This window comes from Gavialis gangeticus, unplaced genomic scaffold (assembly GCF_001723915.1).
Source record: "Gavialis gangeticus isolate Ggan-Ray unplaced genomic scaffold, GavGan_comp1, whole genome shotgun sequence".
Lineage (NCBI taxonomy): Eukaryota > Metazoa > Chordata > Crocodylia > Gavialidae > Gavialis > Gavialis gangeticus.
Window position 1 is genome coordinate 26,972,585 of NW_017728993.1, and position 15,972 is coordinate 26,988,556.

Consider the following 15,972-nt stretch of genomic DNA (forward strand, 5'->3'; position numbering starts at 1 on the left):
GCCCCCCCCTCGCACCTGGGACACGGCGACGATGTTGGCGGCATAGGGGGGCAGGTCGTACTTGCACTCCCGGCAGATCTTCTTCAGGGTGGAGACGCTGGAGATGGAGAGCTCGGGGTTGCCCAGTGCCTGCAGCACCAGCGGCAGCACATTGTTGATCATGACGGGATGGTCAGCCAGCCACTCGGACAAGGCCCCTGTGGTGCGAGGCGGGTCAGCCACGGGGCGGGGCCACACTCCCCTCCCAGCCCCCACCCCACTGAAGCAGGAGATGGCCTGGCCCTGCAGGGCCCGGGGCACGAAGCCCAGCGGCGTGAGTCCCAGGTAGGGACTAGCCACCGGTGGGGTGGGTGGGGGCAGGGGGCAGCGAGGGGGGGCCCAGGCTCCCCCACGACGCCTCACCGATCGTGAACATGACCGTGTCAGCCAGCTGCACGTTGCTGATGCTGATGCGGGGGATGAGGCCGATGAGCCCGGGCACCACGTCCGAGTAGTTGACGTCGATGGTCTCGGCGATGGACTGGAAGCCGTAGAGCAGGGCTTCCGTGTGCTGCGGAGAGGCGCCCGCATCACAGCCCGGCCAAGGAAGCGCCCCCCTCTGCCCCCCACCTGGGCCCACATCCACTGTGCCCACCCATGGCTCCCACCTGCGAGCAAGGGAAGCAGGGGCTGGGGACTGGGGTGGGGGCACCAGCAGAGGCTCCTTGGATCTCTTCTTGGGCCAAGGGAGGGTGCTGCCTCCCAGGGCACTGCCCTCCTTGCCCCACTGATGCACCAGAGGGCTCAGTCAGTCCCTACAATGGGGCAGCTCAAGGAGCAACCATTTCCCTGCCCAGATGGTATGCTGCCCCTGGCCCCCTCCCCTGACACCACACACAGAGGCTCCAGCTCTGAAGAGGAGCCCCAGAGCAGAGAGGACAGACCCTGGGCCAAGAGCTGCCGGGACTGGGCCCTACTGCATACCAAGTCATCTACTTGCTTGGCCAGAGCCTGCCAGCCCAGGGGCCTGGGTGCTCACTTCACCCCCCACCCCCAGGCAGGGAGAAGGCAGCTGCACGCACGTCCCCCTCATCTGCTGCCCGGGACCAGGAGTGTCTCAGCCTGGTGGGTCCTGGCCATGCTGCACCTGTGCCAGGTGCTGCCCGATGCAGCCACGGGGGGCCTGCACCTGGACGGCAAATAGCCCCACAGCAGACAGTGATGAACAAGGCAGTGCTGGCGCTGTGGGAGCTGGCCACAGGCTGGCTGCTGGGGGTGCCGGTGAGGCGGTCCAGGCCAGTCAGGCTCTCAGAGCCCTGCCCCACTGGTCCTGGCTGCCCCGCACAGTGCACCCCCAGTGCCCCCACCAGGGCAGCACGCCTCCACGCCCAGCACAGGGATCTGCTGGACCTGGGGCTGCTTGCTCACCTGCCAGGAGGATGGCTGCTCCGTGCTGGTCAGCAGGCGGCCCAGCTTGTCGTAGAGGCTGCTCAGCAGCTCCGCGCCCAGCATCTCGTAGACGTACATCAGGGTGTCAGAGATGTCCACCCTTGGGTGGGGGGCATGGAGTCAAGCACCGATCCCCCCCATGCTGCCCTGCAGCCCCAATCCACACTGTCCCCACCAGGCACAAGGGAGACCCCAGGGCCCCTTGCGCTAAGACAGGAGCTGGGAAAAGGATGCGTGCGCCCCCCTGCTCCCCGGCACACCTGTATATCCGGAACTGCTCCTTCTCGTCCGAGGACCAGAACCCATATTCTTCATCTGAGGGGAACTGAGCCTTGTGCAGCAGCACGTCCACCAGCTGGAAGTACACGGGCCGGTACACCTGCTGGTACACCGCCTGCTTGTCCGGCTCAAAGGACAGGATGTCATCCTGGGGAGAGAAGGGGAGACCGGCTGCGCTGGGTGGGAGTGCAGGGCAGGGCCAGACCCTGACAGCCCAGAGCTCTGGGGGGGCGAGGAGCTCCCCAGCCCCCTGCTCAGCTCCGTGTGCCCTTGGGGACGCCTGGGCACCGCGTCCCTGCAGAGCGCCCTGGCAGCCAGGCCAACCCGCAGCCCATGTTGATGCCTGGCCCACACCATCACGCTCCATCCTCCCTGGGCCCCCACGGCCAGACACTGGCAAGGCAAACTCAAAGCCTGTTCGGGGCTGTGGGGCTTCCACTACGACCAGCCCCTGCGACACAGCCAGGGCTGCTGGGACAGATGGTCCAGGGATCTGTGCTCCTCCCTGGGCTGCCCTGAGGCTGAACCAGAGCTTCAGCCCGGTGCTGACACTGCCTCCTCCTTGGCTCACGTGGCACCACCATGGCTGGCTGTGGAGCAGAGAGCTGGAGCGGAGCCCAGGGTTAAATACAGCCCATTACCTTGCCAGTGGCAGGGTCAGTGCTGCTGCGCCCAGGGGGCTGCGGTTCCCGGGCAGCAAGGTCAGTGTGCCAGGGTACCAGGTTGCAGAGCTCGAGGGCACTGACGGGACGGGACTAGCCCAGGTCACTAAGAGGGAAGCATGAGCGGCGGGTAGGGGAGCCTGTCGCGGCTCAAGCCCCCTATCCTGCAGGGTGATGGCCAGCCAGAGGATCCCAGCAGCCTGGCTCCCTGCCCCCCTCAACAGACAGGGCGCAGGCCCAAGAACGGGGCCAGGCGCACATGAAGACAATGCGTGACCTCATCTCCGCCGGCAGCTGGCACAGACACGCAGCGCAGAGCTGCAGTCAGACTTGCTGCTGGCGGAGGCTGGTGTGTGAGGGGGTTTTTAATTAGCCAGGCTAACGAGGCCCAAAAGGAACAGGGTGGGGGGTGAAGCCAAGCCAAGTGGCTGAGGCCTCCCATGAAGGCCTCTCCTGCACTGGCAGGGGCTCCGGCTCCCCGGAGCGGTCAGGAGAGGGGGTGCCCCCTCGACCAGCCAGCCAGGCCCCCAGTGAGATGCCAGAGCCTGGGGTCACTATACCCACTCGCAGGCCCATCCTAGCCATGGCCCCCAGGGTCTGCAAGGCAGGGGGAGGCCCACAGGGCTCCTTCCCTCCAGGGGAATGGGGCAAGGCGCTGGGCTGGCTCTGCACCGCAGAGGGAGCAGAGAGAAGGCCCTGGGGCTTGCTCCCTTCTAGCCGCTCATCCAGGCCGTGGCCGGCCCCACCACAAGACCCCAGCTCTGCCCTGGGGGACTGTGCTTGGCTAGGGAGGAACAGGCTGCAGCCCCCCCAGTTCTGCCCACTGCCATGGAGAAAGGAAGTCCCTCAATCATTTCAGTCAATCATCATATCACTTCAGCTAGATGCCCCCTTGCTCCCCTGGAAACCATTGGGATGAAGAGGACCTGGGATGGCCCCCAGCTTGTGGCCACTGAACTGGAGCCTGATGGGGCTGTGGCCAGGGGTCCCTCCAGCATCATGGAGGTCCGGGGAGCTCAGCACTGCTCCCAGCTGCTCCACCAGGATGCAGCTGGGACGAGCCTAGTTGAGGCTCCTCAGCCCGAGCCCCAGATCTGCCAGACCCAGGGGGGCAGCTCTGCAGGGCAGTCCTGTGGCACAGGGCCCAGCCTGAGCTGTATGGGGGAACAGGCACTCGACACCCATCTGTGCCCAGCCCCTCACTGAGCTGCCACGCAGCAGTGGGCCTGGCCTGGGCCCACAAGCTCTTGCAACAATGACCCAAGGCCAAGCAGCAGGGCACACGTGCATCAGCGCGTGCCTCGACCCTGCTAGGGGACAGCAGGCAGGAGTGGAGGGCTGACTGGGAGAGGGCTGTACAGCATGGAAAACCAGAGGAGCTGCAGGCCCAGGACAGCAACCCTCCAGCCTGGTCCCCTGCCCAACCCCGTGCCTGGAACCGCTGGGTCACGATGGGTGTCCCCGGGCACCAGCCTCACCTGCAGCGTGTACCAGAAGGTGAGCGTCAGGGAGCTGGTGGTCTCGTTGACCGGGTAGTGCCCGGGGATGCCGGTGCAGAACATGATCATGTTGACCAGAGCCAGGAAGCTCTGCCAGTGCTCCACCTGGTCCAGCAGCGCCCTGTGGGGAGGCAGCGCGGGTCAAACTTCGTGGAGCCCGGGTAGGGCAGCTGCAGCTGGACTCGGGGCCCACAGCGACCCCATCATTGATATCCCCCACCAACCCCACCCCCCAGGAGGGGGGAAGGCTCCTCATGTAGGGACGGCCCCGGCCCCGGCCCCACTCACCGGGAATGGTTTTCACCCAGGGCCACGGCGATGCGGCAGATCCCGTGCGACGTCTCCATGTCCCCGCTCTGCACGGCCTGGCGCAGCTGCTCCTGCAGCCCCAGCACCAGGGGGATGAGTTTCAGCAGGGTGTTCACGTACCTGTAAGGAGAGCTGGGTCAGCATGGGACCCTGCACTGGGATGGGGGCAGTGAGCTGCATGGGGCTCAGGCTACCCCAGCCTTTGCTCCTGGCCCTAGTGGCCCAGATGCAGAGGTCCAGAGTCTCAAAATCCTGGAGCCGCAGGGCTGGAACGCACTGGCAGGGGTCACATGCCGTCCCAGCCCTGTCCGAGGCAGGATCAGCCCTGTCCAAACCAGCCCAGACAACCATAAACTAAACTAAACTCTACCAGCCCTCCGCTCCTGCTCTACTGTTGCCCCTGATGCAACATGGACATCACCCCTTCCCCCGGGAAAGCACGGGGGTCGTGGCTGCCAATGTCCTGCTGCTGCCAGGGGGGTCATGGATGCTGCAGGGAGCCCTGCCCCCGCTGCAGAGGAAGGGAAAAACCCCCAGTCCACACCAGTCTGAGCAGAGGGGAAATCCCTTCCTGCCCCAGTGCAGGGTGGGGCTGAGCCTGAGCACGGGGGCAAGATCCCCCCCCCCCCGGGACCCTGTGGGGTTGGTGCCAGCAGGAACACTGGTCCAGCCCAGCCCCATCCCCAGCCTGGGCTGCAGCAGCACCCAGTTAAACCCCCCCTGACATGTGGAGCAGAAAAAAGAGGGGGTGGGGGGGCAGGAGACTGCCACCCTGGGTCACAGGGGAGGCTGAGGAGGTCTCTGTGGCTGGGCAGACAACAGGCACGTGGCAGCCCCAAGGCCTCTGGGCACCAGCAGCTGCACAGGGGCCTCATCAGGACATGCTGCCCCCTGCCCCACCCCCGCCCCAAGAGCCCGGCTCATGGCCTGGCGCACGGGCACCCCCCAGGCAGCAGCAGCATCCCAGACCGATGCCCCCTGATTTCCCTGCGGCTGCCAATAAGCGACTGTAACCATGGCAGCCGGCAGCGAGGAGGAAGCGGGCGGGCGGCCCCCAGAGACCGGCTGTGCCGGAGGCTCCGCGCCTGCCTGCCACTCACCTGCCTGCCCTGGCGCTTATCTGGAGATGCCGGGCCGGCGGGTGCACGGGGCCAGGGCCTCTGCCCTGCTGGAGGGGGCACCGCCACAGCCCACGTCTGCCCCCAAGCGGGGCAGTGCCAGGCCCCGGAGGGAAGGGCGTTGCGCTGGCCTGTCCAGGGATGGCCGCTCCCCCAGGCCTTGGCAGGCGACAGGGACCCACGTTTCCCCACCAGGGGCTGGAGGGTCCCCGGGGTCTCCCAGCCGGAACCGGGCCAGCCCCCAGCGAGGAGGGCGTGAAGGGCCCTGTGCTACGGGCGTGTTGCTCGAATGGCCAGCCTGTCCTGGGACGGACACCAGGGTCTGGGCTGGGCAGGAGAAGGGTCCGTGCAGCACACTGCAGCCGGAGCATGTGAGGGTCCAGGACGGACCGTCCCGGTGGGCAGTGGAGCACGTGGTGGGGGTCGGCATCGCTGGCCAGCTGGGGAGCGCTCCCCCAGACGGGGCTGAGCCCCGGGGCTGGACAATGGGAAAGCAAGTGGAGAGCAGGGCCCTCACGGACCAGCCAGTGCTGCCCGCACGGTTCCTGCCAGCTCAGCTCCTGCCAGGACGGATCACCAGCATCCAGAGCCCCGCGGGGCCCCTTCCAGCCTGCTCCTAGCTAGGGGCTTCATCTCCTTCTCCCCCACTCACTGCTGGTGGCTTACCTTGCTCTCTGCCTCCTGGGCACAGCCCACTCCAGGCCTGGTGCAGACGACGGGCAAACTGCCCGCTGGGCACATGGGGGGCAGCCCTGGCTGGCTTGATGCAGCCGGCTGCAGGCCCACCTGCCCCATGCCCAGGGGAGCAGGATGCAGCAGGAGCCTTCAGGACGGTCTGGAAGGGGCAGGGAGGGCAGGAGGGTCCTGGGAGACCTGTCTCCACTGCGGCCCTGCTTGCCACCCGGGATGGCAAGGGACTGCATGGGGTCAGAGGTCCCCGCAGGGCTGGAGACGAAGGACGGGGATGGATGCTGGGGTCAGCATGGACCCGGCCCTGTGCAGGGCTCACTGCCCGATAGGAGCCAGCTGTCCAGGCAGGCACTGCAGCAGATGCGAATCCAGGCCAGGAAGGCGGCTGTGGCCTGAGGGGGGCTCGGATACAGTGGAGAAGAGCTGCGCTCCGGGAGGGGGAGGAGCAGGGCACAGGCTGGAAGCTGATGCAGGGGGACAGATGCGGGATGGAGACAGAAGCCTGTCCCGGTACCTGCCGCAGGCGGCCAGAGCCCTGGTGATAGGGGAGGGTGCCAGCCAGCCTGGGCCGGCAGCAGCTCATCCCCGCCATGAAGCAGCGACTGGGCTGGGGGAGGACGGGGAGAAGCTCTGGGCATGTGCACCCGGGTACTGGCAGGTGGGGGCCTGAGAGCAGGGGGACGACGAGCCCCTGATGTGGGGCTGGGCCTCGCCGATGCGGGAAAGCTGCAGCCCAAGCCATCCCCGCTCCGAGCACCGATGGCTCAGAACAGCCTAGCCTCCGCCTGCCTGCGGCCCGCATTCCTGCCCTGGGACGGCTGGTGTTGGCGGTGGCGCCTGCCCCAGCCGTGTGGCCAAGCCGCTGGGCACCCGGCTACCCTTGCAAGAGGGGGTGACACTGAAATGGGGGGGAGGGAAGAGCTCCCAGCAACACCAGCCAGGCTGAGGGGTGCATCCGGCATGGTCGCTGCAGAGGCTCAGATGCAAGGTCATGGCATTCAATGACAGTGCATGGGGATGCCCTGGGGACTGGCACGGGGCAGCCATGCTGTGGGCACTGCCCCCAGCCAGGGGAAGCAACCCCAGCTCTTGGTGGCACCCGTTTCAATGCAGCCAGGCAGAGCCGGGTGCAAGCTGGGGGCCAGGCGCAGGAGCGTGGAGGCAGCCGGGCCCGGGCAGCCCATGGGAATGGAAGGAGCCGAGTGCCTGCAGCTTCCCTGGGCTCCGGCTGCAGCCCCTGTCCCGGCAGGGCCAAACTCAGACCCCCTCCCTGCCCTGGCATCCGAGCGCGCGTGGAGGCCGCGGCCCGGCTGGCACACGCTGTGCTGGCTCGGCTCGGCCGCCCATTCCCCCTCTTCGCTGGAGAACAGCAAGGTTGCTAAGCAACTAAGAGGAAAATGTGGCCGACGGGAGCCTTGGAGGAGATGCACTTTCCCTGAAGGGGCAGCGGGCTCGGGCCTACGAGACAGCCCTGCTCAGCTCGTGGCGCCGGAGCAGGGCAGACCTCGGCTGCGTCTGCCCCTTGAGGGCAGTGGGCAGTGACAGGCATCTCCCTTAAGCCCACAGCCCTCGGCCCCTGCCGTAGGGCTGATGGATGCTGGTGGGATCAACCTGCTCCTGCTCCTGTCCATCCCTCTGCGGGATGTCCCCAGCACCCGGGCCCCGCCGGGCTGGCTGGATGGGAGCAGCAGCACGCGGAGCCAGCAGCCGGGATGCGCTTGTGCCATGGGTCAGTGCTGGGTGTGGAGCCTTCTGCCACTAACCAGCACCACATGCAGACCGGAGTCCTGGAGCCGCGGGGCAGGCAGGGAGCTGTGGGGTCACATCCAGTCCAAGCCCTGCCGGAGGCAGGATCATCTCTGTCCAAACCAGCCCAGACAAACCCCGTGTCCGGGCTCTGAGCAACATGACCGTCGCCCAACACAAGACATCGCACCCGCCCCTGCCCCTGGCAAAGGAGGGGGCCGCAGCCGCCAATGCCCTGCTGCTGCAAAGGGGGTTCATGGACGCTCCAGGACCCCAGACAGAGGAAGATAACTCCCCCCAGTCCAGACCAGTCTGAGCAGGGGGGGAATCCCTTCCTGCCCCCAGTGCAGTGTTGGGCTGAGCCTGAGCGCAGGGGCAAGACCCTCCCGCCAGGACCCTGCAGGTTGGTGCCAGCAGGAGCACTGGCCCAGCCCCACCCCAGCCTGGACTGCAGCAGCACCCAACACCCAAATGAAAACCCTGACACAAAGCAGTGGGGGGGGGGGAATTTCCCTCCCAGCTCCCTGCAGCAACGGGCTCAGCCCGGATGCCTGGGAAATCCCCATAGCAGAGTACAGGCACCACTGCACCCAGATCATCCCCATCCAGCCTCTCCTTGCACCCCTCCAGGGATGGAGAGTACCCCCACTTCCCTGGCGTCTCTCCCACGGCCTCCCTGCTCTGACAGCGAAGATCCTGAGGACTGGGGTTTCTCCCCCTTCCCTAGGCCTGCAGAGCCAACATGGCATCGGTATCCTGCCCCTGCCTGCAACCAGCTTGGGCAGCCGTGAACCTGGAGCTGCCCCCACTCTGTGCCACCCCCAGGCCCTTACAGGGGGTGACTGGGCCCCTGCCCAGCGGTGCTCTTACCTCTGGGCGTCAGGCTGGGAGATGGCGTTGACAATGGCCTCCACGGCCGTGTCGAAGAGCTCAGGGTCCTGCAGGGAGGCAAAGGCCGCCTGGATGAGGCTCTCACAGTCCATGAGGGGGATCTCCAGCTGCACCCAGCTAGAGAAGCACTTGAGCACCTTCTGCTTGATGAAGCCGGGGGAGTCCTGCTGCTGCAGCAGCTGTCCCAGCAAGGGGAAGACGGAGCCGCACTCCTGCGCCAGGACGCTGCGCACCTGCCCCTTGCGGTACTGGGGCAGGCGGCTGGTCTGGAACTCCTCGGGCAGCACTGTCAGCAGCTCCAGGAGCGCCAGGCAACGCGCCCGCCCGTCCACGTTGGCGTCCTCTGCCTGGAACATGCGTACCATGTCGGCCACGGCACAGGGCCAGGCCTCGGGCATCATGCTGAGCGCCAGAGAGGCCAGCGCCACGCACAGCCGCGTGAGCACGATCTTGGAGCCGCCAGCGAAGCGGGCGATCTGGGCGAACAGCTGCGACTTGAGGCTCTCGTACTGGTCGGCCGGGATGTCGTTCCAGTAGCGCGAGATCTTAATGTGGAGGGCGCTGGCACCGAAGTACTGGATCTCGGGCACCTTGTCCATGTTGAGCAGAAGCCAGCTGAAGTGCCAAGCCTGGGGCGAGACCTGGGCCTGCATCAGCCATTTCTGTGCCAGGTTCTTGTTCTCGATGCTCGGGTCGTAGTACAGCTGGTGGAGCGCCTGGGGAGAGAGCTGCAGGTGGGCGCGGGGTCGGGCAGGGCCGTTCTGCCCCTGCCCAGGCTGGTCAACAGCGGGAGAGGCACAAACCCGCCCCTCAGGCCTGGGAGCCGGCACATGAGCTGGGAGAGAGGCCCACGGGTGGCTGCCTGCCTCCTGGCCTGGCAGGAGCAGCCGTGGGGAGCCAGCCCTTCCCTCCTGTCCTCCCCATCCCGCCGCCTGGGCCACAAGAGGCCGGTCCCCCTGTGTCCGACTCACCACTGTCACTTGTTATCACTAACACCCCAAGGCGCGGGGGTCCATGGCATGCGTCACCCGCACCCAGACCGCGAGGACCAACAGCCATGAAGCTTTGCCGCTCGGGCACCTTTCCTCTGCCGGCAGGCGGTCGCCATGTGAACAACAAGGCACTGGGATCTGCCTGTCCGCAAAGGCCCCTTAGTGCTCTGAGCCCACTTGACCCAGCTCACGAAGGGGGCTGGAGACCTGGCTCTAACCCTGGCTCAGCCACGAACCCCTGTCCTGGTTAGGACTCCTCCCTGGGGGGAACTGGGTCCTGAACACAAGCAGGAAGGCAGCTGCTGCCTGCCCCTGCTTCAGCCTTACCTGGCACAGCACCGGGCAGGGCTTCTTCTCAACCATCGTACGTGACTCAGTGCTTCATGGCACCATGTACCGTACTGCCACTGTCGGGCCCTGGCATCACCCCTCCCTGGCCCCCCTGCCAGATGGACAGGACTGGGGAAGAGAGGGTCCAGCGCTTACAGCCACCAGCCCCAGGCCATGCCCAGAGCTCCCTGGCCCGTGCCGGCAGCCCAGGACACCTCCCAGCACGAGCCCAGAGAGCAGGTCACCACAGCAGGCAGGACAAACAACACCGGCTTCCTGGCGCAGCGCTGGGGGCCTCTGGGGTTTGAGGCGAGAAGCGATGCTTTGGGGCACTGAGGTGTTATTACACGCATGGGGAAAGGGAGACAGGCAGCTGGAGAGCCAGGCGGGGCTGGGAGCAGAGAGGGACACGTGGGACGGAAGGACACGTCTGAGTGACCAGAACTCGGCCCCTGTCCCAGAGCCCCTCGTGAGCAGCTTCTTCCCCACACAAGGGGCCCTTGCTGTGGGGCTCCACGAGCAGCTCCCATCAGCAGCCTCCCTCCCACCGAGCCCGGGATCCCTGGCGGCGCATGGCAGCGGGGTGCTGCGCACCCAGGGCTCCAGCTGGGCACGGGCTGTGTCTGCCTGGCACCTTGCATCTGATCCTGCGCCTCCAGAGCCAGTGGCTGCTCAGTCACGCCTGGTCCCACATGCGGCGTGCAGCGCTGCCTTGCCTGCGGCCTTGTGCACGGGATGTGCAGAACAGGTAGCACCACGTGCTGCTTCGGGCAGGCAACTGCACAGCAAATGCGCCCCACGCACCGCGACCAGCTAGGAGAACCTGGCAGGGTCATGGGAACCTGCTGGCACATCCAGCTGCCTGCTCTGGGGCTAATGCAGCTGCAACGAGGTCTGTGAGGGGCTCCAGAGGGGGCCTCATCCTGCCACTGGCTCCCAGCAAGTGGGATGTGGTGCCTACAGGGATCCTGAGGTCTTTAGGAGGGACGGGATAGAGGGAGCTGCCTGTCCAGGACCAGGCACAGACATGGGGCCTACGGCGCCCAAACATGGCGTGTTTTCTGCAAACGAAGTGGCAGCAGCACCATCGGGCAGAGGCTGGCTGACACTGCGATGCCAAGCACAACACGAGCACAGGGAATGGGGTTGTGCCAGGTGCTGTGCAAGCCTCTGGCGAGAGGTGGGCCTGGCATACTGCAGAGGGGTGATGGAAAAGCACAAGGCCACCTGCCTGCATGGGGGAAAGGGAGCTACCCCCATCACTCCCAGCTGGACCGCCCGGACACTCCCACCTCGCCCTGCCTCCCAGTCCAGCAGCGAGACACCCCAAGACGCGCAGCCATCGCTCAGCAACGTGCCGCCTGCAGAGCCGCACACACGATGGGAGAGCTCCCCGAGAGGAGAGGAGAGGAGAGCCGAGCAGCACACGCACTGGGGGCCCTGGAGAACAGAGCAGCGCGTGTACCAGAGCCAGCCGCCTCTCACGCTCTCTGTGCCCTGCAGCTCATCACCATCTCCGACCTCCCGGCTTGGAGGAAAGGGGCATCGGCCGCTATCGAGCATGCAAGTGAGGAGCATGGCCTCCAAATCTGACCTTCAGTGCTGGAGGCTGCGGGGGAGAGAGGAGCAGGGGGGAACCCTGCTCAGACCCAGTCGCTCTCCCTTCAGCCTCCGCTCTCTGCCGCCTGGAGACTGGGCGCCACAGCCCTAGGTCTGAGCCAGGACACAGCAGCTCTCATGTTCATATGAGATCCCCAAGCAGCAAATGCTCTAGGACAAGCACCTGGGAACCCAGTCTCAGCTCGCTCGCCTGTCATACGAGGCATTTACAGAGTCACAGAAGTTCAGGGCTGGAAGGGACCTTGCAAGATCATCAGGTCCAGCTCCCTGCTCTGGGCAGGAAAGACTGCTGGATGCAAGACAAATGCCCTTTGTGGCAGGGGCCAGGGAAAGCTCTTCCTTGGGACTCCCCCCAAGAAGGAGCCTTATTTGGTCTCCCTCTCCTGAGAGGACCCCCTGCAGCCATACTCCCTCCCCTGCCCCAGCGTGGAGCTCTGGCTGCTAATCAGAGAACCAGCTCGTTAACTGGGCAGCAGGGGAAGAAGAGGGCATGGGCCCAAGCAGGTCAGCAGCCGCAACCAGGAGGACAGTGGGATCGGCTGGGCAGCCAGCCCAGTGCGGGGCTATTTTTGTGCCCAACAACACTGCCCCTGTAACCCTAGACCGGGTAAACAGCCCTGCAGCAGGCAGGCTGGCCAGCCGGCCCCTGGCCCAGGGCAGCATGTTCACCAGCCTCCCAGGACAAGAGCTGGGGCCTGCCGTGCAGCGCACGAGGCCTGGGGTGGCCCTGCTTCCCCGAGCCGCGTGCTGCCCTGCTCCTGCCGGGGGGAGCGAGTGATGCCAGGCACCAGGGTGCCGGCTCGGAGCCTGGGGCGCTCTGCCCTGGCACGGCTATTACGAACAGGGAAGCAGCAGCTGCCAGGGCCTGGCATCCCCAGAGCCCGCACCCTCCCACTCAGCTCCACTGAGCCCTTCCCGCAAGCCAGGAAATAGCAACCAGTCTCCCAGGCAGCGCTGAGTAACCAGCCTGGGGGAGACGAGGGCCCTGCCGGCTCCCCCGAGACCTGCAGCAGCAAAGTCCAAGGGGGCAGAGGAGCAGCGAAACATGTGGCGTCGAGCATGGAGCCCGTGACAGGGCTCTGGGCCTGCACCCGTGTGCTGCAGCCTGGCGCCCCCGGGAAGCCAGAAGCTACGACCAGGCTCTGCCGTGATTTCTCAGCCCAGCCGGCTGTGACCCCCGTCGCATGGCCCCGCAACCACAAAGGGTACCAGGCCCAAAGCAGGGCACTGCAAGCTGGCAGGGCGACGGCGCTACCACATCCAGTTCCCCCTGCCGGGGACCCTCGCGGTGCTGCCAAAGCACAGGGATCTGCCCCCACAGTCAACTGTGCCACTGACCCCACATCCTGGCAGGTGCCCTGGGGCCAGCAATGCGTGTGCAGCAGCGTGGCGGCACCGTGACCCGTCCTCGCTTCAATACTAAGTCTGTCCCATAGCCCCAGCACGCCACACGCTCGGGGGCACTTGGCCCCGGGAGACACGGCCCCAGATGCTTTTGGGGCGGGGGGTGGCAGGGCAGAAGGCAGCAGTGGTCTGGCCCGAGGGGGGAACTGCAGCAACACCAGCTGGGAGGGAGAAGTACGCAGCTACGGCGCCTCCGCAGAGCAGGAGCGGGGCCCTGGCTTGGAGGCGCAGGGAGGGACGCGCTGGTCTGGCTTGGTCTGCCTGCCCCCATGTCCTGGCCCAACCAGGCTCCCACAAACAACCCCCATGAGCCCCAAGGGGCAGGAATGGGTGGGCAGAGGCATCCAGCCACCAGGGCCAGGGGAGAAGCTGCGAGCGCCAGCGCTGGGCTGCCAGGGGGTGGGGGATCAGCTGGGAAGGGAAGCACAGCGGGACTCTGAAATGACCCCAGGGAACCCCGCACCCTTCCAGCCTGGCCCCAGCATCTCCCACCCACCCAAGCTACACCCCTCTAGGGCCAGAGCAGCTGCTCTCACAACGCACTGGGAAAGAGCCCGCAGCTCGGGGAGACGCCTGGGCAGGGAGCAGGCACAGCCAGGGTCTCCAGGGAGGACCCCCAAGTGCACTGGCCCTCTCCTGATTTTTGGGGGGGCGGGAGGGGTCAATGGGTGGCCAGCCATGGCCAGCACAGGGGATGAGGGGGGCCAAGCTTTCAGTGGGCCTCAGTGCATCTCTCTGCTCACCCCCCAGATAGGAGCACAGGATCCTCCGGCTGCCCTGTCTCGGCACCGCTGCCTGGGGCCTCAGCGGTGGGCATCTGTCTGCACAGAGGCCTCCCCCATGCCCAGTGGAGAGTGGCACGTGATGACTTGCAGTCACTGCGAGCTAGGCCTGCTCCTTCTGCCTGCTCTGGGAGACTGGATCCAGGACTCCAGCAGGACAGACCCAGGGCTCCTCAGAAACAGGTGGGTCCCCACCAGCCCTGCAGCCGCAGCAGCCCCCAGCAAGAGCCACACTCCCGGAGCAGCCCTGAGCCCTGCAGAAGTGCAGGAGCCCTGAACCGCCGGGCTCCGCTGCCCGACCCCAGCCCAGCTCCCCGGAGCTGCATAGCTTGTGCAGATGCCCGGCCTGGGCAGCAACTCAGTATGTGGTACTCTGCTCTCTTCCCTCCCTGTGACTGGGGACCTGCCACCTCGACCCCCACCCGAGCCCAGCACGGCACCCAGCGGGAAAGGGCCATGACAGCCAGGCAGGCCTGCGAGGGGCTGGAGGAGGGGAGGCCGAGCCTTCTGGGGAGCAGGCGCAGAGGCTGGACCCAGAGCAGCCCGGAGAGCTCCGCTCCAGCGCAGCCCCTCGCACCCGCGCATGCCAGGCTAGGCACCACCCCAGTGCCACCGACCTCGCCAGCCAACATTTGCTTTATTGTTGGTGCACACAAAGGCGCTGTCTGTGCATGCCCTTGGGGGGGTGGTGTTCAGAAGCATAACGATCCAGCAGCCCAGTACACGTGTGGATGGGGCTGCAGTGTGATGGGCCCCGTAGTGCCCACAGGACCCCCAGGGCAGATACAAAAATCCCCCCCTCCCACTGAGGCGGCGGGTGCTGGAGCCAGGACACAGGTCAGAGGCTCCTGACCACAGTACTGGCTGACCCAAAGAGGTGCCTACCCCACACAGGCATACGCAAGAGTGAGGCATGTGCCAGGAGATCCCACCTCCAGCAAGGGCAGGCTGGTGGCAGCCCCCTGGGACCCAGCTCTCCAAGGCGCCGCCAGACATTCGAAGCTCCCCGACCCACCGAAACCATCTTGTCCTGAACCCCGGCTGCTGGCAGGGGACTTCTTTGCTCCTGGCTCTCCTCTGCCTCCCCAACCCTAGCTCTGAGTCCAGGCAGCACTGCTCCCAGAAACAGCCAGGGCACAAAATGGGCAGGGCTGCCTGCTTCACCACCGCTGTGAACCTGACTGCAGCAGGAGAGCCCCTGCGGGGGCACGGACACCCAGGGGGCAGGCTCGGGGAGCTATGCCCCTGCCAGCAATGCCCCACAAGCTCTGCACCGCTGCAGGGCTGGGCACAGTCTGTCCCCTCCCAGCAAAGGCTCAGCTCTGCAGGCCCTGGGAGCTCGGGCTGCTGCTTGTCCAGGGGCGAGACCCCGAGGAGACCCTGCTGCCCCCCCTTGGTACCCAGAACGGCTCGGAGAACGCCGGTACCCAGCTCACCCCGCTCCCGCCACCTGCTCATCGGCAACACAACAGATGATCTACTCAGGTCCCTTCCAACCCTAGAAACTATGAAACACCAGTGAGAGCCGACCTTCTGACCCTGCTGCCTGCTCCCCACCACACCCCCGGCCCAAGCTGCTGCTCTGCTGTCTGCTCCCCATCCTGTGTCTCACTGCTCAAGCTGTGCTCCGCTTCCTGCTCCCCACCCTGTGCTCTGCTGTCTGATCTGCTGCCCTGCCCTCTGCCCCACCCCGATCTGCAGCATGCCACACTAAGGCCGCTGGTGGCACTTGCGGTGGCTGTACCACAGTCCGGCGTCCCCCGGTTGATGTTGTGTTGAACCGAGCTGGCCTCAGGCTGCAGGAGCGAATCAGTCCCACCTCCTGGCTCTGCAAGCAGGCAGCAAGGCCAGCAGCTGGGGCCCATCTTGCTCATTACCCACTGCCGGTGTGAGCCACGCGGGGCCTAGCTGCATTTCCAACCAGCGCTGCCCGGCAATTAGTCCAGCCCGTTCCAAAATACGGGCCAGGGCAGCTGTGGAGAAGACGCACAAGACCTGAAACTGCTGGGATCCTCCCGACCCGACGCCCCCCCAGCCGCCTGCACCAGGCTTGCAGCGGCACGAGCTGTTTGCAGAGCCAGAGCAGCACCCAGGAGCAGCCTGGGCTTGGCACTCCCACAGGCAAACGGCTCTGCATGTCATACGTTGAGCATTTCCCCTGCCCCCAGCACAGTGCCGGCCTGTGCCCCCAGCACGGGCATCGCCTGCGACCTTTCCAGCAC

General features: G+C 66.2%; 1 protein-coding gene across 1 annotated transcript in view; it reads right to left on the bottom strand.

Moving 5' to 3' along the window:
* Positions 1 to 9,730, bottom strand: part of IPO13 (importin 13) — a 28,254-nt gene extending 18,524 nt beyond the window's left edge. Inside the window, 10 exon segments of the mRNA XM_019528325.1 lie at positions 16 to 197; positions 403 to 550; positions 1,408 to 1,528; positions 1,689 to 1,855; positions 3,848 to 3,989; positions 4,157 to 4,297; positions 8,602 to 9,142; positions 9,145 to 9,193; positions 9,195 to 9,601; positions 9,703 to 9,730. Coding sequence (XP_019383870.1) covers positions 16 to 197; positions 403 to 550; positions 1,408 to 1,528; positions 1,689 to 1,855; positions 3,848 to 3,989; positions 4,157 to 4,297; positions 8,602 to 9,142; positions 9,145 to 9,193; positions 9,195 to 9,601; positions 9,703 to 9,730 — 1,926 coding nt within the window.
* Positions 9,731 to 15,972: the final 6,242 nt, after the last annotated feature.